Below are 23,076 nucleotides of genomic sequence, written 5' to 3'. Positions count from 1 at the left end.
ACATTCGCGCACTCTCGCGGGCAGGCTCCGTTCAGTGTGGTAAGTGGGCCCCAGGCCAGCATTAAGCCTGGGATTTGCACGGGGAAGGGGCCTGGTTTCAGCTCCAGGGCTCCCTGACCAGCCTAGCCTTCTGGGCTCCCCCCACCCCCCCACCCAAAGTCCCCTCTCCGTGGACCGGGGGCTTTCTCCCCCTGGTCTGGGGGCTCACACACCGCCCACCGTTTGCCCCCCTGTACCTGGAGAAAGATACGGTTGGCTTGGCCTTGGTGCTCAGGCTCACATGCGACACCGTGAGCACCGGGACACCGTGAGCTGGGGGTCCCCGCACTGTGCCGGCCCTCGGTGGGGGGCAGGGATAGGGACAATGAGACTCACGGACCTGCCTGAGCTGCTCCAGCTCCCACAGCTGCTGCTCCTTCTCCTGCTGCAGCTCCAGCAGCCGTTCCTCCTCCACTCGCTTCTCCAGCCTCCTGTGTACCGCCTGCTGCCTCTGCTCTCGGCGTCGCTGTCTCTGCTCCTTTTGCACCGAGCTCTTGTTCTCTGTCTGAAGCCAAATGGCTGTGGCGATGCCTGCACACAGAACAACACAAAGATTTTGGGACAATTCAACAATCGCGGCTCAAGACGCAAACGATAAATCGTTGGCCACGTTCCTGTTCCCGAGCGGCTTCCTGTGTGTGAATGTTGGAACAGGACCGGGTACATTCATCGTTCCCGTGCTCCCGGAGGGAGTCAGGGTAACACGTTAGCCCCGATTCTACAAACCGCCCTCCCTCTGACCGGTAGCACCCATCGTTGCACTTCCTTTGATTGGCGTCCCTGGCAATGGACTCAGCATTCATTCCCTCCACCACCGGCGCACCGTGGCTGCAGTGTGCACCATCTACAAGATTCACTGTAGTAACTCGCCAAGGCTTCTTCAGCAGCACCTCCCAAACCTGCGACCTCTACCACCTAGAGGGACAAGAGTGGTAATATTGTGGTAGCAATCACACACACACACACACACACTCACATAGTCAGACACACACACACTCACATTCTCATAGTCAGACACACATGCACTCACATAGAAACATAGAAAATAGGTGCAGGAGTAGGCCCTTTGAGCCTGCACCACCATTCAATAAGATCATGGCTGATCATTCCCTCAGTACCCCTATCCAGCTTTCTCTCCATACCCCTTGATCCCTTTAGCCGTAAGGGCCATATCTAACTCCCTCTTGAATATATCCAATCAACTGGCATCAACAACTCTCTGCGGTAGGGAATTCCACAGGTTAACAACTCTCTGAGTGAAGAAGTTTCTCCTCATCTCAGTCCTAAATGGCTTACCCCTTATCCTAAGACTGTGTCCCCTGGTTCTGGACTTCCCCATCATTGGGAACATTCTTCCCACATCAAACCTGTCCAGTCCCATCAGAATCTTATATGTTTCTATGAGATCCCCTCTCATCCTTCTAAACTCCAGTGTATAAAGGCCCAGTTGATCCAGTCTCTCCTCATATGACAGTCCCGCCATCCCGGGAATCAGTCTGGTAAACCTTCGCTGCACTCCCTCAATAGCAAGAACATCCTTCCTCAGATTAGGAGACCAAAACTGAACACAATATTCCAGGTGAGGCCTCACCATGGCCCTGTACAACTGTAGTAAGACCTCCCTGCTCCTATACTCAAATCCCCTAGCTATGAAGGCCAACATACCATTTGCCTTCTTCACCGCCTGCTGTACCTGCATGCCAACTTTCAATGACTGATGTACCATGACACCCAGTTCTCGGTGCACCTCCCCCTTTCCTAATCTGCCACCATTCAGATAATATTCTGCCTTCCTGTTTTTTCCCCCAAAGTGGATAACCTCACATTTATCCACATTATACTGCTTCTGCCATGCATTTGCCCACTCACCTAGCCTGTCCAAGTTACCCTGCAGCCTTTCAGCATCCTCCTCACAGCTCACACCGCCACCCAGTTTAGTGTCATCTGCAAACTTGGAGATATTACACTCAATTCCTTCATCTAAATCATTAATGTATATTGTAAAGAGCTGGGGTCCTAGTCACTGCCTGCCATTCTGAAAAGGACCCGTTTATCCCGACTCTCTGCTTCCTGTCTGCCAACCAGTTCTCTATCCACGTCAGTACATTACCCCCAATACCATGTGCTTTAATTTTGCACACCAATCTCTTGTGTGGGACCTTGTCAAAAGCCTTTGAAAGTCCAAATACACCACATCCACTGGTTCTCCCTTGTCCACTCTACTAGTTACATCCTCAAAAAATTCCAGAAGATTTGTCAAGCATGATTTCCCTTTCATAAATCCATGCTGACTTGGACCAGTCCTGTCACTGCTTTCCAAATGCGCTGCTATTTCATCTTTAATAATTGATTCCAACATTTTCCCCACTACTGATGTCAGGCTAACCAGTCTATAATTACCCGTTTTCTCTCTCCCTCCTTTTTAAACAGTGGTGTTACATTAGCTACCCTCCAGTCCATAGGAACTGATCCAGAGTCGATAGACTGTTGGAAAATGATCACCAATGCATCCACTATTTCCAGGGCCACTTCCTTAAGTACTCTGGGATGCAGATTATCAGGCCCCGGGGATTTATCGGCCTTCAATCCCATCAATTTCCCTAACACAATTTACCGCCTAATAAGGATTTCCTTTAGTTCCTCCTTCTCACTAGACCCTCGGTCCTCTAGTATTTCCGGAAGGTTATTTGTGTCTTCCATCGTGAAAACAGAACCAAAGTATTTGTTCAGTTGGTCTGCCATTTCTTTGTTCCCCATTATAAATTCACCTGAATCTGACTGCAAGGGACCTACATTTGTTTACACTAATCTTTTTCTCTTCACATATCTATAGAAGCTTTTGCAGTCAGTTTTTATGTTCCCAGCAAGCTTCCTCTCATACTCTATTTTCCCCCTCCTAATTAAACCCTTTGTCCACCTTTGCTGTATTACAAAATTCTCCCAGTCCTCAGGTTTGCTGCTTTTTCTAGCCAATTTATATGCCTCTTCCTTGGGTTTAACACTATCCTTAATTCCCTTGTTAGCCACGGTTGAGCCACCTTCCCCATTTTATTTTTACTCCAGACAGGGATGTACAATTGTTGAAGTTCATCTATGTGATCTTTAAATGTTTGCCATTGCCTATCCACCGTCAACCCTTTAAGTATCATTCGCCAGTCTATTCTAGCCAATTCACGTCTCATACCATCGAAGTTACCTTTCACCAAGTTCAGGACCATAGTCTCTGAATTAACTGTGTCACTCTCCACCTTAATAAAGAATTCTACCATATTGTGGTCACTGTTCCCCAAGGGGCCTCGCACAACAAGATTGCACATCACCCAGTCTAGGATGGTCAGCCTGACACACACACACACACACAATCACAATCACACTCACACACGCACACACACACACAAACCTCACACACACACACTTACCTCACACACACACACTTACCTCACACACACACACTTACCTCACACACACACACTTACCTCACACACACACACTTACCTCACACACACACACTTACCTCACACACACACACTTACCTCACACACACACACTTACCTCACACACACACACTTACCTCACACACACACACTTACCTCACACACACACTTACCTCACACACACACTTACCTCACACACACACTTACCTCACACACACACTTACCTCACACACACACTTACCTCACACACACACTTACCTCACACACACACACCCACATTCATACTACCACACACAAACACACAGACATGCTGACAATCACACAGTCACACTGATATACTGACACACACTCACATCCACACACTGAAAGAAACACTTCCCTCACACACAGCTGGTTGAAAGTCATGTTTGATTTCCTGCCCGCCAGAGTGTTTGGTGTTTGGGGGAAGTCTGTTGATGGGGGAGAATTAAAACTGATCATTGGCCTGTGGCAGGCTGAGCTCTCGGCCTACCTCTGGCTAGACACAAAATGGTGGCTCGTCATTCCGTCACTACCATTGTGCTGCTGAGAGCGGGGTGGAGCAACGCCTCAGGGGTCCGGAGTAAGGGGCACCAACAGCACTGCTGTGGGGGGTGCTGGGGGAGAGCTGTGCAGGGAAAGCCCACCACACTTGTTGGAACTGGGACAACAAGGCAATCAACAACAACTTACATTTAAGTAGTGCCTTTAACATAGGCGTGTCACAGGAGCATTATCAAACACAATGTTCACACTGAGCCCCATGATGAAATATTAGGGCAGGTGAACATAAACTTGGTCAAAGAGGTATGTTTTAAGGAATGTCTTTGTCATGTATTCAACTATCATTGTAACCCATGTATAAGCTGACCTAAGTTGTACATCTTGAGAACATTGACCACAAGGGGATGAACTTGTGGGAGACACTCCTCACCTAAACTTTCAGGTATAAAAGGGGAAGCTCCACCCACCTTCATCACTTGAGGTCTTGGTAATAAAGGCAAGTGGTCACAGAGTGACCGCCTCTCAAGTATGGGCCTCGTGTTCATCTATACTGTATAGTAAGGACATATCATTGGCGATGAGAAACTGGGATTTAAACCACGCGAGCATGGCCACTAGCAGCACAGAAGAGAGGTACTGTGTTGGTGATGATTGGGACGACTTTATTGAGAAACTACAGCAAAGTTTTGTCACTAAGGAATTGTTGGGACAGGATTCGGCCGACAAACGCAGGGCTCATCTCCTGACGGTTTGTGGATCCAGAACGTATTCCCTGATGAAGGACCTTCTAGCGCCAGAGATGCCGGCGGACAAGACGTTCGAAGAGCTCAGTAAGTTGATCGGGGAACACCTTAAACTGGCGAGCAGCATGCACATGGTGAGACACAGGTTTTATTCGCACCAGCGGCGAGAAGGGCAAAGCGTTCCTGACTTCGTGGCGGATCTCCGGCGACTGGCGAGCCTATGTAAGTTCCCAGATGCATGCAGAGCGGAGATGCTGTGAGACTTTTATTGAGGTCATCGGGCACGCTAGGGTTTTCAGGAAACTGATTGAGACCAAAGACTTGACCTTGGAAGCGGCGGCTCTGATAGCCCAGACATTTATCTCAGGGGAGGAAGAGACCAGAATAATGTATGATAAAAATCTTGGCTCAAATGCGGCAAATGACCAGGGAGTCAACATTGTTAACGCGGCACACAGTTCTCAAGGCAGACAAGGGCAATCGGACATGCCCCAGCATGTATGTCGAACCCAAAGGGGGAATTCAACAGAGACAATGGCGATTCATGCCATCACAATGGACAATGCAGCCAGTAATGGGGCCATCAACACCTGTTAATGGTGCGCTTAAGGATAGTTACAGAGACAGTCAGAGATGATTGACTGGTAATGGACCTTTTGTTTCCAACAACGGGGCCTCCAACTCATGCTGGAGGTGTGGATGCAAACACCCAGCCAGAGCTTGCAGGTATCAGCAATATACCTGCAGAAACTGTAACGTCAGCGGTCATTTGGTGCGTATGTGCAGGCAGCCTGCAGCCATGTTGATGTACGAGGTGGACGGGCCCGATGTAAGCCCTACGGGGCCAATTGAATGCTGTGGGAAATCCCTGGAAGCTGAAGTTCAGCGAGTTCATGTGGAGCACATATACAGTTCATATACCAGGACGCCACCAATAATGATGAAAGTGCTCCTCAATGGCATCCCAGTATTAATGGAGCTAGACATGGGGGCCAGCCAATCCCTGATGAGTATCAAACAGTTCGAAAGGTTGTGGGTGTCCAAGGCCAGGAGGCCAAAATTATTGCCGATTGACGCACAGCTATGGACATATACAAAGGAGATCATTCTGGTGCTTGGCAGCGCCACGGTAGTCATGACCCACAAAGATTCGGAGAACAGGTTGCCACTCTGGATTGTCCCGGGGGACGGTCCCGCACTACTGGGGAGGAGTTGGCTTGCTGTCATGAACTGGAAATGAGGCGATGTCAATGCAATTTCCTCTGTGGAGCGAGTATCTTTCTCACAGGTCCTGGACAAATTTGACTCATTATTTCAACCCGGCACCAGCACTTTCATGGGGCCAAGGTAGTGAGTCACATAAACCCGGACGCCAGGCCAGTACACCACAAGGCCAGAGCGGTGCCGTACGCGATGCGGGAAAAGATAGAATGCGAAAATTGGACCGCCTGCTGAGGGAAGGCATCATCTCGCCAGTCGAATTCAGTCGATTGTGCCGGTGCTCAAGGCGGATGGGTCGGTCAGGATATGTGTCGATTACAAGGCCACCATCAATCGGGTGTCACTCCAAGACCAGTACCCGCTACCGAGAGCGGAGGGCCTCTTTGCGATGCTATCCGGTGGCAAACTTTTTTCAAAATTGGACCTGATCTCAGCTTACATGACCCAGGAGCTGGTGAGTGAGTCGAAGAAGCTGACCACCATCACGACACACAAGGGGTTGTTTGAGTATAACAGATGTCCGTTCGGGATTCGTTCGGCCGCCGTGATCTTTCAGCGAAATATGGAAAGCCTCTCAAGTCAATTCCAAGGACGGTGGTTTTTCAAGACGACATCCTCATCATGGGTCGCGATACTGAAGAACACCTCCACAACCTGGAGGAGGTGCTACATAGACTGGACCGGGTAGGGCTGCGACTGTAAAAGGCGAAGTGCGTCTTCTTCGCTCCAGGAGGTAAAATTCCTGGGGATGAGGGTAGCAGCAGACAGTATCAGCCCTACTGCATCCAAGATGGAAGCAATCCAGAGAGCACCCAGACCCCGCAACATGATGGAGCTGCGTTCGTTCCTGGGGCTCCTGAACCATTTTGGTAACTTTCTTCCCAAATTGAGCACGCTGCTACACGTGCTCCTACGCAAAGGTCGCGATTGGGTCTGGGGGGACAGCCAGGAAAGGGCTTTTGATAGAGCAGGCAATTTGTTATGCTCCAACAAACTGTTGACGTTATATGACCCATGTAAGAAACTTGTTTTAACGTGCGATGCGTCATCCTATGGGATCGGGTGTGTGTTGCAGCATGTCAATGCCAATGGTCAGTTACGGCCGGTAGCTTATGCCTCCAGAAGTCTGTCCCAGGCAGAAAGGGGCTACGGGATGGCAGAAAAGGAAGCGCTAGCATGTATATATGATGTAAAGAAAATGCACCAGTATCTGTTTGGCAGGAAATTTGAGCTGGAGACAGATCACAAACCCCTAATGTCCCTTTTGGCTGACAACAAGGCCATAAATGCGAATGCATCGGCCCGCATACAGAGGTGGGCACTCACTTTAGCCACCTATGACTACACAATTCGTCACAGACCGGGCACTGAAAACTGCGCCGATGCACTCAGCAGGCTCCCACTAGCCACCACCGAGGGGACAACCGAGCATGCTGCTGAGATGGTCATGGCTGTTGAAGCTTTCGAAAGCGAAGGCTCACCTGTGACAGCCCGTCAGATTAAAGTCTGGACAAACAAAGACCCGCTACTGTCTTTAGTTCAGAAATGTGTCCTGAATGGGGACTGGGCAGCCACGTACGGAGCATGCCCTGAGGAATTTAAACCATTTCATAGGCGCAAGGATGAACTCTCGATTCAGGCCAATTGCCTACTGTGGGGAAACCAAGTAGTCATGCCCCAGATGGGCAGAGAGGTGTTCATCAGAGATTTCACAATGAGCACCCGGGCATTGTCATGATGAAGGCAATTGCCAGGTCACACGTTTGGTGGTCAGGGATAGATGCAGACCTGGAACTTTGTGTTCGCAGTTGCAACACGTGTGCTCAGCTGGGCAACACACCCAGGGAAGCCCCCCTTAGCTCCTGGTCCTGGCCCGCCAAGCCATAGTCACGCATCCATGTGGACTACGCAGGTCCTTTCATGGGAAAAATGTTTTTGGTTGTAGTAGACGCCTATTCTAAATGGATTAAGTGTGCCATTTTAAATTCAAGCACATCCTCTGCCACGGTAGAAAGTCTACAGGCAATGTTCGCCACCCATGGTCTACCGGATGTCTTGGTAAGCGTCAATGGCCTGTGCTTCACAAGCACTGAATTCCAGAACTTCATGGCAGGCAATGGAATCAACCATGTCAGAACGGCACCGTTCAAGCCGGCCTCAAACGGCCAGGCGGAACGAGCAGTGCAGATAATCAAACAGGGGATGCTCAGAATCCAAGGGGGTTCCCTACAAAGCCGCTTATCACGCCTCCTGTTGGCCAATAGATCCAGACCACACTTGCTCACAGGGGTTCCATCTGCAGCTGCTAATGAAAAGGATGCTCAAAACCAGGTTATCCCTTATACACCCTACTATGAAAGAAATTGTTGAGAGCAGGCGTCAGTCACAATGTGACTACCATGACAGGAATGCAAGGGCGTGATGTATTGATGTAAATGACCCTGTTTTTTCCTCAACTACCCTGCAGGGCCCAAATGGCTCGCAGGCACTGTGATTGCCAAAGAGGGGAATAGGGTTTTGGTAGTTAAACTTACCTATGGACAAATCTGCCGCAAACATGTGGATCAAACTAAAAGGAGGTTCAGCACCCCATAGAAGAAGCAGAGGAAGAACATGACAGAGTTTAGTCCACCACAGGTGACCAAACAACGGAACCAATTGGAGGAGAGCCCAGTCACTGAGGGCAGTCCGGACAGGCCTGAGGCACCGCAAACAGCAGACACTCAGGCCAGCGCCCAACAACCGGAGCCCCAACTCAGGCGCTCTACAAGGGAACATAAACTACCAGAGACTTAACCTGTGATCCCAATAAGACTTTGGGGGGGGGAGGTGATGTTATGTATTCAACTAACATTGTAACCCATGTATAAGCTGACTGAAGTTGTACACCTTGTGAACATTGACCACAAGGGGGCGAACTCATGGGAGACACTCCTAACCTGGACTTTCAGGTATAAAAGGGGAAGCTCCACCCACCTTCATCACTTGAGGTCTTGGTAATAAAGGTAACTGGTCACAGAGTGACCTTCTCGCAAGTATGGGCCTCATGTGCATCTATACTGTATAGTAAGGACATATCAGTCTTAAAGAAGGAAAGAGAGGTAGAGAGGTTTAGGGAGGGAGTTCCAGAGCTTAGGCCCAGGCAGCTGAAGGTGCAGCGATTAAAATCGGGCTTGCTGAAGTGATTTGAACACTGCACTGTATGCACCAGTGAGTATGCTCACAGGTTTGGACAGCTGATGAAAGGTGCAGGCAGCGGGCAGTTGAGGGGGTCGTTCAGCCCGACTGCCTGCCTCTCTTCGAGCCAGGGTGTCCCTGGAGATGGAGCACACGGTGTCCATCGGTACGCTCGCAGCCTTCCACGTGAGGTGGGCGCCAGTGGGACTGGAGTGCATCATCACCCCCGGCAACCAAATTTTAATTTGATTTGTTTAACGTCCAAAGTTTAATTTGTTTAATGTGTCGGTTTTAGTGCCCCTTTAATAAGGGGGCACTTGATTTATTGCTTCAGCAAAATAGTTGTAGAGCTGTTGAGTTGGGAGTGGCTTAGCCAGTCACATGATGTTCACAAGACTCAATAAAACCCGGCCAGTTGGGTTCGGGGGATCCATGATGGGGTAGGTGGTTGTGAGCCTGGTGGATGAACTGGTAATGTGTAGTGTGATTGTTAAACCTTTGCTAATAAACAAACTAGTTCTTAATAGCAATATGTTGCTATGAATTCTTAAACAAATAACCCATGAAACAAATGCATGAGAATTTTAAAATCAGGACAGATGTCCCTGTGCTGTGCTCGGGTGTGTACAGGCAGAGTTGGAGGGAATGTCCGTCACGGAGAAAGCACCCAGCCGTTAAGTGGCCCGATGCGTTAAGGGAGGAAGTCTGCCCCTTGGTGTCCCTGGAGCCTCAGCTCACCCCTGCAGCTGGAGGTTTGTGGGGCAGAGGGTAAAGGCCACAGTGCTCAATGACCTGGGCATCTCTCTGGGAGGCTGGCGAGGGCAGGGCGCAGTGGGCAGCTGGTGCTGACCCTGTCGCTGAGGGAACAGAGCTGAAGGAAATTGACTCCGCGTTCTGCACAGAGGTTGCGAAGAGCCAAAGACCGCCCTAAGTGGAGGAAGTGTATCCGGGAGGGAGCTGAGCATCTCAAGTCTCGTCGCCGAGAGCATGCAGAAATCAAGCGCAGGCAGCGGAAGGAGCGTGCGACAAACCAGACTCCCCACCCACCCTTTCCCTCAACCACTGTCTGTCCCCACCTGTGACAGAGACTGTAGTCCTCGTATTGGATTGTTCAGTCACCTAAGGACTCATGTTAAGAGTGGGCGCATTCCGAGGGATTGCCTATGATGATGCTAAGAGTCCCAAAGTTGAGCCAGATGTGGCTGGGTGAGGTCGTGAGAAAGGGCACAGTTAAAGATCAGACACTAATCTCTGCCGCCTGACATGCTCAGCAGTGACCATCATTTCAAGCGCATTCTTTAACCTCCTTCAAATTGGCCCATGCGTCTGACCCCAAAATGATCCGAGTCCAAACGGGCCACTGAGCAGGATCGAGACGCCAGGGAGGGGATTGGAGCAAAGATTGAACGAATGGGTCCTCCCAGCAGTGAGGGGACACTCGCTGTGTCTGTGTGTGTGGGGTATGGGAGCACACGGGGCAAGGATGCCCCAATGTTACACTCCACCTGTCTGCCAGCAATCAATCACTAAAACAACTCCCAGCTGACACCACGAGACGCAGAAGTAAAGCAGAGCAAAAAAAAAAGAATCTTGCATCCGTCCTCATTTTAGAAATTTCCGGAAACTGCACAACACAACCCCAGTGCAAAGCAGGGCAGGAGGCGAGCCACTTAGTACGGGATAGGCAGCAGGACCTCGGAGGGAGAGTCACTGAGATCGGCCACTTACTATCCATCCACTCCTGGCGCCGTTTGGTGTCAGACGCACTCAGCTCATACGTTCGGTTTGCAGTTTTAATGCAGAACAAACATCGCCTCCCCTCCTTATCGAGCAGTGCCTACAGGAGAGGAACACAGTGTAAGGACTGACGCTGAGACGCGGAACATCGCTCAAAGTCAACTGCAAAAGGGAAAAGAGCTAAGGTTCCATAGTGACAGACCTGCACCCACCACTACTGTACCCGTGTAATGCAGTGACAGACCTGTACCTACCAGTACTGTACCGCAGTGGTATACAGTGACAGACCTGTACCCACCAATACTGTACACCAGTGGTATACAGTGACAGACCTGTACCCACCAGTACTGTACCCGTGTTATACAGTGACAGACCCGCACCCACCAGTACTGTACCCGTGTTATACAGTGACAGACCTGTACCCACCAATACTGTACCCCAGTGTTATACACTGACAGACCTGTACCCACCCATACTGTACCCCAGTGTCATACAGTGACATACCCTGTACCCACCAGTACTGTACCCCAGTGGTATACAGTGACAGACCTGTACCCACCAGTACTGTACCCCAGTTTTATACATTGACAGACCTGTACCCACCAGTACTGTACCCCAGTGTTATACAGTGACAGACCTGTACCCACCAGTACTGTACCCCAGTGTCATACAGTGACAGACCTGTACCCACCAATACTGTACCCCAGTGGTATACACTGACAGACCTGTATCCACCAATATTGCACCCCAGTGTTATACAGTGACAGACCTGTACCCACCAGTACTGTACCCCAGTGTTATACAGTGACAGACCTGTACCCACCAGTACTGTGCCCTAGTGTTATACAGTGACATACCCTGTACCCACCAGTACTGTACCCCAGTGTTATACAGTGACAGACCTGTACCCACCAGTACTGTACCCCAGTGTCATAGTGACTGACCGGTACCCACCTGTAATGTGCCCGTGTTATACAGTGACAGACCTGTACCCACCAGTACTGTACCCCAGTTTTATACATTGACAGACCTATACCCACCAGTACTGTACCAGAGTGTCATACAGTGACATACTCTGTACCCACCAGTGCTGTACCCCAGTGTTATAGTGACAGACCTGTACCCACCAGTACTGTACCCCAGTGTTATACAGTGACAGACCTGTACCCACCAGTACTGTACCCCAGTGTCATACAGTGACAGACCTGTACCCACCAATACTGTACCCCAGTGGTATACACTGACAGACCTGTACCCACCAATACTGTACCCCAGTGTTATACAGTGACAGACCTGTACCCACCAGTGCTGTACCCCAGTGTTATACAGTGACAGACCTGTACCCACCAGTACTGTACCCCAGTGTTATACAGTGACATACCCTGTACCCACCAGTACTGTACCTCAATGTTATACAGTGACAGACCTGTACCCACCAGTACTGTACCCCAGTGTTATAGTGACAGAACTGTACCCACCAGTACTGTACCCCAGTGTTACACAGTGACAGACCTATACCCACCAGTACTGTGCCCCAGTGTTATAGTGACAGACCTGTACCCACCAGTGCCGTACCCCAGTGTTATACAGTGACAGACCTGTACCCACCAGTACTGTACCCCAGTGTTCAATGGGACAGCGTACCCACCAGTACTGTACCCCAGTGTTATAGTGACAGACCTATACCCACCAGTACTGTACCAGAGTGTCATACAGTGACATACTCTGTACCCACCAGTACTGTACCCCAGTGTTATACAGTGACAGACCTATACCCACCAGTGCTGTACCCCAGTGTTATAGTGACAGACCTGTACCCACCAGTACTGTACCCCAGTGTTATACAGTGACAGACCTGTACCCACCAGTACTGTACCCCAGTGGTATACACTGACAGACCTGTACCCACCAATACTGTACCCCAGTGTTATACAGTGACAGACCTGTACCCACCAGTGCTGTACCCCAGTGTTATACAGTGACAGACCTGTACCCACCAGTACTGTACCCCAGTGTTATACAGTGACATACCCTGTACCCACCAGTACTGTACCTCAATGTTATACAGTGACAGACCTGTACCCACCAGTACTGTACCCCAGTGTTATAGTGACAGAACTGTACCCACCAGTACTGTACCCCAGTGTTACACAGTGACAGACCTATACCCACCAGTACTGTGCCCCAGTGTTATAGTGACAGACCTGTACCCACCAGTGCTGTACCCCAGTGTTATACAGTGACAGACCTGTACCCACCAGTACTGTACCCCAGTGTTCAATGGGACAGCATACCCACCAGTACTGTACCCCAGTGTTCGATGGGACAGTGTACCCCTGCTGGTGTTTACCTCGACTGTGCTGTCCTGATCGAGATGAATTTCCCCTTTCTTCTCCTTGAGATCCTCGTTGACATAATACAGGACATGAGACGCCTTCAGCACGAACCAGCGCTCATTCCAGTTCCGCCGAACATTCCCTTTCTTCCACATGTAGCCCTGCAAGTAGAGGCCGAGAGAAAGGAGGAGGTGAGGTAAAGCAATTAAAGGGCATGTCGAAACCAATAGTGAGTCACAACTCTCTCTCAAAGCCCCCACATCATGAGTATTGATCGGGGCCCACCCCAATCTATTGCCATGGGCAGGAACCTGGGAGTGATCCCATAGAAGAAGGCAGGGTGAGGTCACCTGGGGTTGGGTCGCTGGGCCACTGGGGCTGGGTCACCTGGGGCTGGGTCACCTGGGGCTGGGTCATTGGGTCACTGGGGGCTGGGTCACTGAGTCACTGGGGGCTGGGTCACTGAGTCACTGGGGGCTGGGTCACTGGGGGCTGGGTCACTGGGTCACTGGGTCACTGGGGGCTGGGTCACTGGGGGGCTGGGTCACTGGGGGGCTGGGTCACTGGGGGGCTGGGTCACTGGGTCACCTGGTTGTTCCCACACCAGTCCCGGTGCACAGAGCAGGTGGACGTTGTGTTATGGACGATGGGAGTGGGACTCAGTAGATTCCCGGAGCCCAGCTCCCTCACACTGCTGGTCTCGAGGAGAGCGGCCTCTTTATCCTCCCACCGCCACTCGTCCCCCACTGGCTGCCCAACACTGCATCTCCACCCACTGTGGACACCCTGCCACTGGGGCAGGGGCAAGATCCACGGAGCCTGGGCCGTGGGAATCGCGACAGAGTCAAGAGCATGAGACCTGAGACCTGAGGCCAGATGGTTATCCGGGGGAGTGTGACCTGATCAAAGCGGGTAAGATCAGAACACAGGTGAGCACATGCTCTGCATTCCATGCTATTCAAAGTGCGACTCTCAGCACTGGTTACTTGCCAACAGTCAGAGAACGGTCTCGGCCCCAACACCATGGTACCCACAGTCAGATGGCAAGCTGCCGATCAAGGTCACAAGTGTAAAGGCTGAAAAGCAACCCTGGTTCAATGAGAACTGCAGAAGAGCTTGCCAGGAGCCACACCTAACACTGGGGAAGCTGCAACACAGGACTACAGGTATACTAAACAATGGAAGCAGCATGCTATAGACAGAGCTAAGCGATCCCACAATCAATGGATCAGATCAAAGTTCTGCAGTCCTGCCACATCCAGTCAGGAATGGTGGTGCACCATTAAACAATTAACGGGAGGAGGAGGCTCCATGAATATCCCAATCCTCAATGATGGCAGAGTCCAGCACATGCGTGCAAAAGGGCAAGGCTGAAGTGTTTACAACCATCTTCAGCCAGAAGTGCCGAGTGGATGATCCATATCCGCCCTTCCTGAGGTCCCCACCATCACAGAAGCCAGTCTTCAGCCAATTCGATTCACTCCACGTGATATCAAGAAACGGCTGAGCGCACTGGATACAGCAAAGGCTATGGGCCCCAACAACATCCCGGCTGTTGTGCTGAAGACTTGTGCTCCAGAACAAGCTGTGCCTCTAGCCAGTACATGTACAACACTGGCATCTATCCGACAAAGTAGAAAACTGCCCAGGTATGTCCTGTCCACAAAAAGCAAGAAAAATCTAATCCGGCCAATTACCGCCCCGTCAGTCTACTCTCAATCATCAGCAAAGTGATGGAAGGTGTCATTGACAGTGCTATCAAGCAGCACTTACTCACCAATAATCTGCTCACCGATGCTCAGTTTGGGGTCCAGCAGGACCACAGGGCTCCAGATCTCATTACAGCCTTGGTCCAAACATGGACAAAAGAGCTGAATTCCAGACATGAGGTGGGAGTGACTGCCCTCAACATCAAGGCAGCATTTGACTGGGTGTGGCATTAATAGCTCTAGTAAAATGGAAGTCAATGGGAATCGTGGAAAACTCTCCACTGGCTGGAGTCATACTCAGCACAAAGGAAGATGGTTGTGGTGGTTGGAGGTCAATCATCCCAGCTCCAGGACATCGCTGCAGGAGTTCCTCAGGACAGTGTCCTAGGCCCAACCATCTTCAGCTGCTTCATCAATGACCTTCCCTCCATCATAAGGTCAGAAGTGGGGATGTTCGCTGATGATTGCTCAGTGTTTAGTGTCATTCACAACTCCTCAGATAATGGAACAGTCCATGTCCACATGCAGCAAGACCTGGACAACATTCAGGCTTGGGCTGATAAGTGGCAAGTAACATTCGCGCCACACAAGTGCCAGGCAATGACCATCTCCAACCAGCGAGAGTCTAACCATCTTGACATTCAACGCCATTACCATCGCCGAATCCCCCACCAACAAATTCTTGGGAGGTCACCATTTACCAGAAAGTTAACTGGACCAGCCACATAAATACAGTGGCAACAAGAGCAGGTCAGAGGCTAGGTATTCTGCGGCAAGTGTCTCACCTCCTGACTCCCCAAAGCCTTTCCATCATCTACAAGACACAAGTCAGGAGTGTGATGGAATACTCTCCACTTGCCTGGATGAGTGCAGCTCCCACAACACTCAAGAAGCTCGACACCATCCAGGACAAAGCAGCCGCTTGATTGGCGTCCCATCCACCACCTTAAACATTCACTCCCTCCACCACCGGCGCCCCCTGGCTGCAGTGTGTACCATCTACAAGATGCACTGCAGCAACTCGCCAAGGCTTCTTCGGCAGCACCTCCCAAACCCGCGACCTCTACCACCTAGAAGGACAAGGGCAGCAGGCGCATGGGAACACCACCACCTCCATGTTCCCCTGACTTGGAAGTATATCGTCATTGGGTCAAAATCCTGGAACTCCCTCCCGAACAGCACCTTCACCACACGGACTGCAGCAGTTCAAGAAGGCGGAAAAAATAAATTAATTAAAATAAAAAAATTAAAATTAAAAAATGTTTTTAAAAAAAGTTCAAGAAGGCGGCTCACCACCACCTTCTCAAGGGCAATTAGGGATGGGCAATAAATGCTGGCCTTGCCAGTGATGCCCACATCCTGTGAATTAATATATTTTTTTAATCTCCCAGAAAAGACATGAATCCAACACAGGCGTTCACCTTACTCTTCGCCACTGGGTCAATTCACCAAGCGAGATACTGCCCTGCTCACCAGCTCAGAGACTGCCCAGCAGACAAACAGAACACCTCCCCACAGCTCCCCGTTTCCTGAAATGATATAAACCTCTCCTCTGCAAAGCCAAGCCGGTCCCAGGATCTGCTGGGAGCACGGAGAGAGGGAGAGGCTGGCGGGATTGGGGCAGGAGCTGGTTACCAGCGAGAGTGGTTGGGGATCTGTGATCGGACAGTGGAAGCTGAAGGTGGACAGGAGGAACCAGAGACACCTGGGGAAACAGACCCGTGGGGAGAACAAGAACTCGCATTCCTAGAGCGTCTTTCATGGCCTCAGGACGCCCCAAATAAAGTTACAGCCAGTGAAATACTTTTAAAGTGCAGTCGCGGTTGTAGGAAACTCAATCCGAATGGTTTGCTGTGGAGGTGAGAAAACTAATGTGTTAACAATCAGAGACATGTGTGTGACTGAAATGCTGCTGTGTGGAGTTTGACAGATGGAGCTGTAATCTCTCGCGGTGAAGCTGAGTGAGGGAAATGTGTGAGGAAGCCAGCACTCAAAACCAGAGACTGACAACATCGCAACTATTTTTATTCCACTTCCGCTGGAAGAAATTGCTGTTCTGGCTGCTTAGTAATTATTTCTGATGAACACATCTGGACTCTGTAGTACACGTGACTCACATAAACCACATGCAGATCGCAATCTGAAAAACTGGGACCCGATATTTACAGGCAGGTGATGTGGGGGGCGCTGGGCAGTGGAGGGAGTGGGGGAGGGGAGGGAGAGGAGGGAGCGAAGGATGGGAGGGAGCGGGGAGGGGAGGGAGCGAAGGATGGGAGGGAGTGGGGAGGGAAGGGAGCGAAGGATGGGAGGGAGCGGGGAGGGAGCGAAGGGTGGAGGGAGCGAAGGGTGGGAGAGAGTGGGGGAGGGGAGGGAGCGAAGGATGGGAGGGAGGGAGCGGGGAGGGGAGGGAGTGAAGGATGGGAGGGAGGGAGCGGGGAGGGGAGGGAGTGAAGGATGGGAGGGAGCGGGGAGGGAGCGAAGGGTGGAGGGAGCGGGGAGGGAGCGAAGGGTGGGAGAGAGTGGGGGAGGGGAGGGAGCGAAGGATGGGAGGGGGGGAGCGGGGAGGGGAGGGAGTGAAGGATGGGAGGGAGCAGGGAGGGAGCGAAGGGTGGAGGGAGCGAAGGGTGGGAGAGAGTGGGGGAGGGATCGAAGGATGGGAGGGAGCGGGGAGGGAGCGAAGGGTGGGAGAGAGTGGGGGAGGGGAGGGAGCGAAGGGTGGGAGGGAGTGGGAGAGGGGAGGGAGCGAAGGATGGGAGGGAGCGGGGAGGGGAGGGAGTGAAGAATGGGAGGGAGCCGGGAGGGAGCGAAGGGTGGGAGGGAGCGAAGGGTGGGAGAGAGTGGGGGAGGGGAGGGAGCGAAGGGTGGGAGGGAGTGGGAGAGGGGAGGGAGTGAAGGATGGGAGGGAGCAGGGAGGGAGCGAAGGGTGGGAGGGAGTGGGGGAGGGAGCGGGATGAGGAGGGGGAGTGAGCGGGGAAGGGAGGAGCGGGGGAGGGATGGGAGGGGGTGTGGAGCCTTTGGTTCTTTACCAATCACTTTAAATCTGTGTCCTCTGGTTCTCAACCCTTCCACCAATGGGAACAGTTTCTCTCTATTCTGTCCAGACCCCTCATGATTTTGAACACCCTTATCAAATCACCTCTCAATCATATCTGCTCAAAAGAGAATAACCTCAGCTTCTCCAGTCTATCAACATAACTGAAGTCCGTCATGCCTGTAATTATTCTTGTAAATCTTTTCTGCATCCTCTCCAAGGCCTTCATATCCTTCCTAAAGTGCGGGGCCCAGCATTGGCCACAATACTGCAGCTGGGGCCGAACCAGTGTTTTATAAAGGTTCATCATTATTTCCACACTTTTGTACACTATGCCTCTATTTATGAAGCCTAGGGTCCCATAAGCTTTTTTAACATGCCTGCCACCTTCAACGATGTGCTCACATATACCCCTAGGTCAAGTACCTCCTTTATGATTGTATCCTTTAGTTTATATTTTCTTTCTCTTTCTTTCTACCAAAATGTATCACTTTGCACTTTTCTGCATTAAATTTCATCTGCCACGTGTCTGCCCATTCCACCAGCCTGTCCATGTCCTCTTGAAGTCTATCACTATCCTCTGCACTGTTCACTATATTTCCAAGTTTTGTGTCATCTGCAAATTTTGAAATTGTGCCGTGTACACCCAATTCCAAGTCATTTATATAAATCAAGTAAAGCAGTGGTCCCAGTACTGCCCCCTGGGTAACACCACTGTATACCTTCCTCCAGTCCGACAAACAACGTTCACCACTACTCTCTGTTTCCTGTCACTGAGCCAATTCCATATCCATGCTGTCACTGTCCCTTTTATTCCATGGGCTTCAACTTTGCTGGCAAGCCTATTATGTGGCACTTCGTCGAATGTCTTTTGGAAATCCATGTACAGCACCTCAACCGCATTGCCCTCATCAACCCTCTCTGTTACCTCATCAAAAAACTCCATCAAGTTGGTTAAGCACGATCCGTGTTGGCTTTCCTTAATTAATCACACTTGTCCAAGTGACTGTTAATTTTGTCCCTGATTATCATTTCTAAAAGCTTCCCCGCTCCCGAGGTTAAACTGACCGGCCCGTAGTTTCTGGGTTTATCCTCACACTCTTTTTTGAACAAGGCTGTAACATTTGCAATTCTCCAGTCCTCTGGTACCAGCCCCGTATCTATGGAGGATTGGAAGATTATGGCCAGTACCTCTGCAATTTCCTCCTTAACTTCTCTTAGCATCCGAGGATGCATCCCATCCGGTCCTGGTGACTTATCTACTTTAAATGCAGCCAGCCTTTCTAGTACCGCCTCTTTATCAATTTTTATCCCATCCAGTATCTCCACTACCTCCTCTTTCTTTACTGTGTCTGTGGCAGCATCTTCTTCCTTGGTGAAGACAGATGCAAAGTATTCATTTATACTCAGCCATACCCTCTGCCTCCATGCGTAGGTCTCCTTTTTGGTACCTAATCGGCCCCACTCCTCCGCTTACTATTTATATGCCTATAGAAGACATTTGCATTACCTTTTACATTAGCTGCCAATCTATTATCATACTCTCTCTTTGCCCCTCTTATGCTCTTTTTCACTTCACCTCTGACCTTTCTATATTCAGCCTGATTTTCACGTGTATTCTCAACCTGATATGTGTCATACAAACTCTTTTTCTGCTTCATCCTTACTCTCTATTTCGTTCATCATCCAGGGAGCTCTGACTTTAGTTGCCCTGGCTTTCCCCCCTAGTGGGAATGTACCTCGACTGTACCCAAACTATTTCCTCTTTAAAGGCAACCCATTGTTCCATTACAGTTTTACTGCCAATCTTTGATTCCAATTTACCCGGGTCAGATTCATTCTCATCCCACTGAAATTTCCCTTCCTCTAATTATTTTAACTCTAGATTGCTCCCTATCCTTTTCCGTAGCTAATTTAAACGTTATGATACTATGATCACTGTTCCCTAAATGTTCCCCTATTGACACTAGCTCCACCTGACCCACCTCATTCCCCAGAACCAGATCCAGCAATGCCTCCTCCCTCGCTGGGAAGGAAACATACTGATCAAGAAAGTTCTCCTGAACACATTTCAAAAACTCTTTCCCCTCTCTACCCTTTACACCGTTACTATCCCGGTCTATATTAGGAAAATTGCAGTCCCCCATTATCACTTCTCTATAATTCTTGCATCTCTCTAATTTCTCTACAAATTTGCTCCCCCATATTTTTCCCACTAGTCGGTGGCTTATAGAATATACCGAGTAGTGTAATGGCACCTCTATTGTTTCTTAACTCAAACCATATAGATTCTGGCATCTGTTCTGGGGAGGGGTGAATGTTTACTGTGGGGGGAGGGGGGAGTTTTACCGTGGGAGGGGGGGGGGGGGGTTTAAGGTGGGGGAGGGGGGAGGTTTAAGGTGGGGAAGGGGAGAGGTTTAAGGTGGGGGAGGGGAGAGGTTTAAGGTGGGGGAGGGGAGAGGTTTAAGGTGGGGGAGGGGAGAGGTTTAAGGTGGGGGAGGGGAGAGGTTTAAGGTGGGGGAGGGGAGAGGTTTAAGGTGGGGAGGGGAGAGGTTTAAGGTGGGGGAGGGAAGAGGTTTAAGGTGGGGGAGGGGAGAGGTTTAAGGTGGGGGAGGGGAGAGGTTTAAGGTGGGGGAGGGGAGAGGTTTAAGGTGGGGGAGGGGAGAGGTTTAAGGTGGGGGAGGGGAGAGGTTTAAGGTGGGGGAGGGGAGAGGTTTAAGGTGGGGGAAGAGGAGAGGTTTAAGGTGGGGGAGGGTAGAGGTTTAAGGTGGGGGAGGGTAGAGGTTTAAGGTGGGGGAGGGGAGAGGTTTAAGGTGGGGGAAGAGGAGAGGTTTAAGGTGGGGGAGGGGAGAGGTTTAAGGTGGGGGAGGGGAGAGGTTTAAGGTGGGGGAGGGGAGAGGTTTAAGGTGGGGGAGGGGAGAGGTTTAAGGTGGGGGAGGGGAGAGGTTTAAGGTGGGGGAGGGGAGAGGTTTAAGGTGGGGGAGGGGAGAGGTTTAAGGTGGGGGAGGGGAGAGGTTTAAGGTGGGGGAGGGGAGAGGTTTAAGGTGGGGGAGGGGAGAGGTTTAAGGTGGGGGAGGGGAGAGGTTTAAGGTGGGGGAGGGGAGAGGTTTAAGGTGGGGGAGGGGAGAGGTTTAAGGTGGGGGAGGGGAGAGGTTTAAGGTGGGGGAGGGGAGAGGTTTAAGGTGGGGGAGGGGAGAGGTTTAAGGTGGGGGAGGGGAGAGGTTTAAGGTGGGGGAGGGGAGAGGTTTAAGGTGGGGGAGGGGAGAGGTTTAAGGTGGGGGAGGGGAGAGGTTTAAGGTGGGGGAGGGGAGAGGTTTAAGGTGGGGGAGGGGAGAGGTTTAAGGTGGGGGAGGGGAGAGGTTTAAGGTGGGGGAGGGGAGAGGTTTAAGGTGGGGGAGGGGAGAGGTTTAAGGTGGGGGAGGGGAGAGGTTTAAGGTGGGGGAGGGGAGAGGTTTAAGGTGGGGGAGGGGAGAGGTTTAAGGTGGGGGAGGGGAGAGGTTTAAGGTGGGGGAGGGGAGAGGTTTAAGGTGGGGGAGGGGAGAGGTTTAAGGTGGGGGAGGGGAGAGGTTTAAGGTGGGGGAGGGGAGAGGTTTAAGGTGGGGGAGGGGAGAGGTTTAAGGTGGGGGAAGAGGAGAGGTTTAAGGTGGGGGAGGGTAGAGGTTTAAGGTGGGGGAGGGGAGAGGTTTAAGGTGGGGGAAGAGGAGAGGTTTAAGGTGGGGGAGGGGAGAGGTTTAAGGTGGGGGAGGGGAGAGGTTTAAGGTGGGGGAAGAGGAGAGGTTTAAGGTGGGGGAGGGTAGAGGTTTAAGGTGGGGGAGGGGAGATGTTTAAGGTGGGGGAAGAGGAGAGGTTTAAGGTGGGGGAGGGGAGAGGTTTAAGGTGGGGGAGGGTAGAGGTTTAAGGTGGGGGAGGGGAGAGGTTTAAGGTGGGGGAGGGTAGAAGTTTAAGGTGGGGGAGGGCAGAGGTTTAAGGTGGGGGAGGGGAGAGGTTTAAGGTGGGGGAGGGGAGAGGTTTAAGGTGGGGGAGGGTAGAGGTTTAAGGTGGGGGAGGGCAGAGGTTTAAGGTGGGGGAGGGCAGAGGTTTAAGGTGGGGGAGGGGAGAGGTTTAAGGTGGGGGAGGGGAGTGGTTTAAGGTGGGGGAGGGGAGAGGTTTAAGGTGGGGGAGGGGAGAGGTTTAAGGTGGGGGAGGGGGAGGTTTAAGATGGGGGAGGTTTAAGATGGGGGAAGGGGGGGAGGTTTACCATGGGGGAGGGGGGAGGTTTAAGATGGAGGAGGTTTACCGTGGGGGAGGTTTACCGTTGGGGGGGTGGGGGGAGGGAGGGAGGTTTAAGCCGGTATACGGATCATGGGGCTGCTGGCCCTACAGCCATTCGCCTAACGTGTTGACCTGCTCCGTCTTTACCTCCCCTGAGGTGGGTGGTCCTCCCGCGACCAGGACCTAAATCCACCAGACGCTAGAAGGAGAGGAAATGGAAGAGGAGAGGAACTTCGAACAACGAGACTTTGAAGAAATATTTTGTATCGGTCTTCACGGTAGAAGACACTAAAAACATCCCAATAGTGGATAATCAAGGGGCTATAGGGAGGGGGGACTTAAAAAACAATAACTATCTCTAAATTAAAAGTACTGGGTAAAATAATGGGACTAAAGGCGAGCAAGTCCCCTGGACCTGATGCCTTACATCTTAGGATCTTAAGAGAAGTGGCTGCAGAGATCTACCAAAGTTACCTGGATTCTGGGGTGGTCCCAGCGGATTGGATAACTGCTAATGTAACGCCCCTATTTAAAAAAGGAGGCAGACAAAAAGCAGCAAACTATAGATCGGTTAGCCTAACATCTGTCGTTGGGAAAATGCTGGGGTCCATTATTAAGGAAGCAGTAGTGGGACATTTGGAAAATCATAATGCAGTCAAGCAGAGTCAGCATGGTTTTATGAAAGGGAAATCATATTTGACACATTTGCGGGAGTTCTTTGAGGATGTAACGAGCAGGGGTGGATAAAAATACTGGGTAAAATAATGGGACTAAAGGCGGACAAGTCCCCTGGACCTGATGGATGTGGTGTATTTGAATTTCCAGAAGGCATTCGATAAGGTGCCACATAAAAGGTTACTGCACAAGATAAAAGCT

General features: G+C 51.1%; 1 protein-coding gene across 1 annotated transcript in view; it reads right to left on the bottom strand.

Moving 5' to 3' along the window:
• The window catches only part of LOC139281548 (differentially expressed in FDCP 6-like), a 118,603-nt gene that overhangs the window by 26,357 nt on the left and 69,170 nt on the right, over positions 1 to 23,076 (bottom strand). Inside the window, exons 5-7 of the mRNA XM_070901713.1 lie at positions 13,224 to 13,370; positions 10,865 to 10,973; positions 380 to 570 (exon numbers count right to left, since the gene is read on the bottom strand). Of these exons, the coding sequence (XP_070757814.1) occupies positions 380 to 570; positions 10,865 to 10,973; positions 13,224 to 13,370 (447 nt within the window). The remainder of the gene's footprint in view (positions 1 to 379; positions 571 to 10,864; positions 10,974 to 13,223; positions 13,371 to 23,076) is intronic.

The sequence above is a fragment of the Pristiophorus japonicus genome, chromosome 15 (assembly GCF_044704955.1).
Source record: "Pristiophorus japonicus isolate sPriJap1 chromosome 15, sPriJap1.hap1, whole genome shotgun sequence".
Taxonomy (NCBI): domain Eukaryota; kingdom Metazoa; phylum Chordata; class Chondrichthyes; family Pristiophoridae; genus Pristiophorus; species Pristiophorus japonicus.
Note: the sequence above shows the minus strand (reverse complement) of the source record. Positions and strands in the feature narration are given on the sequence as shown.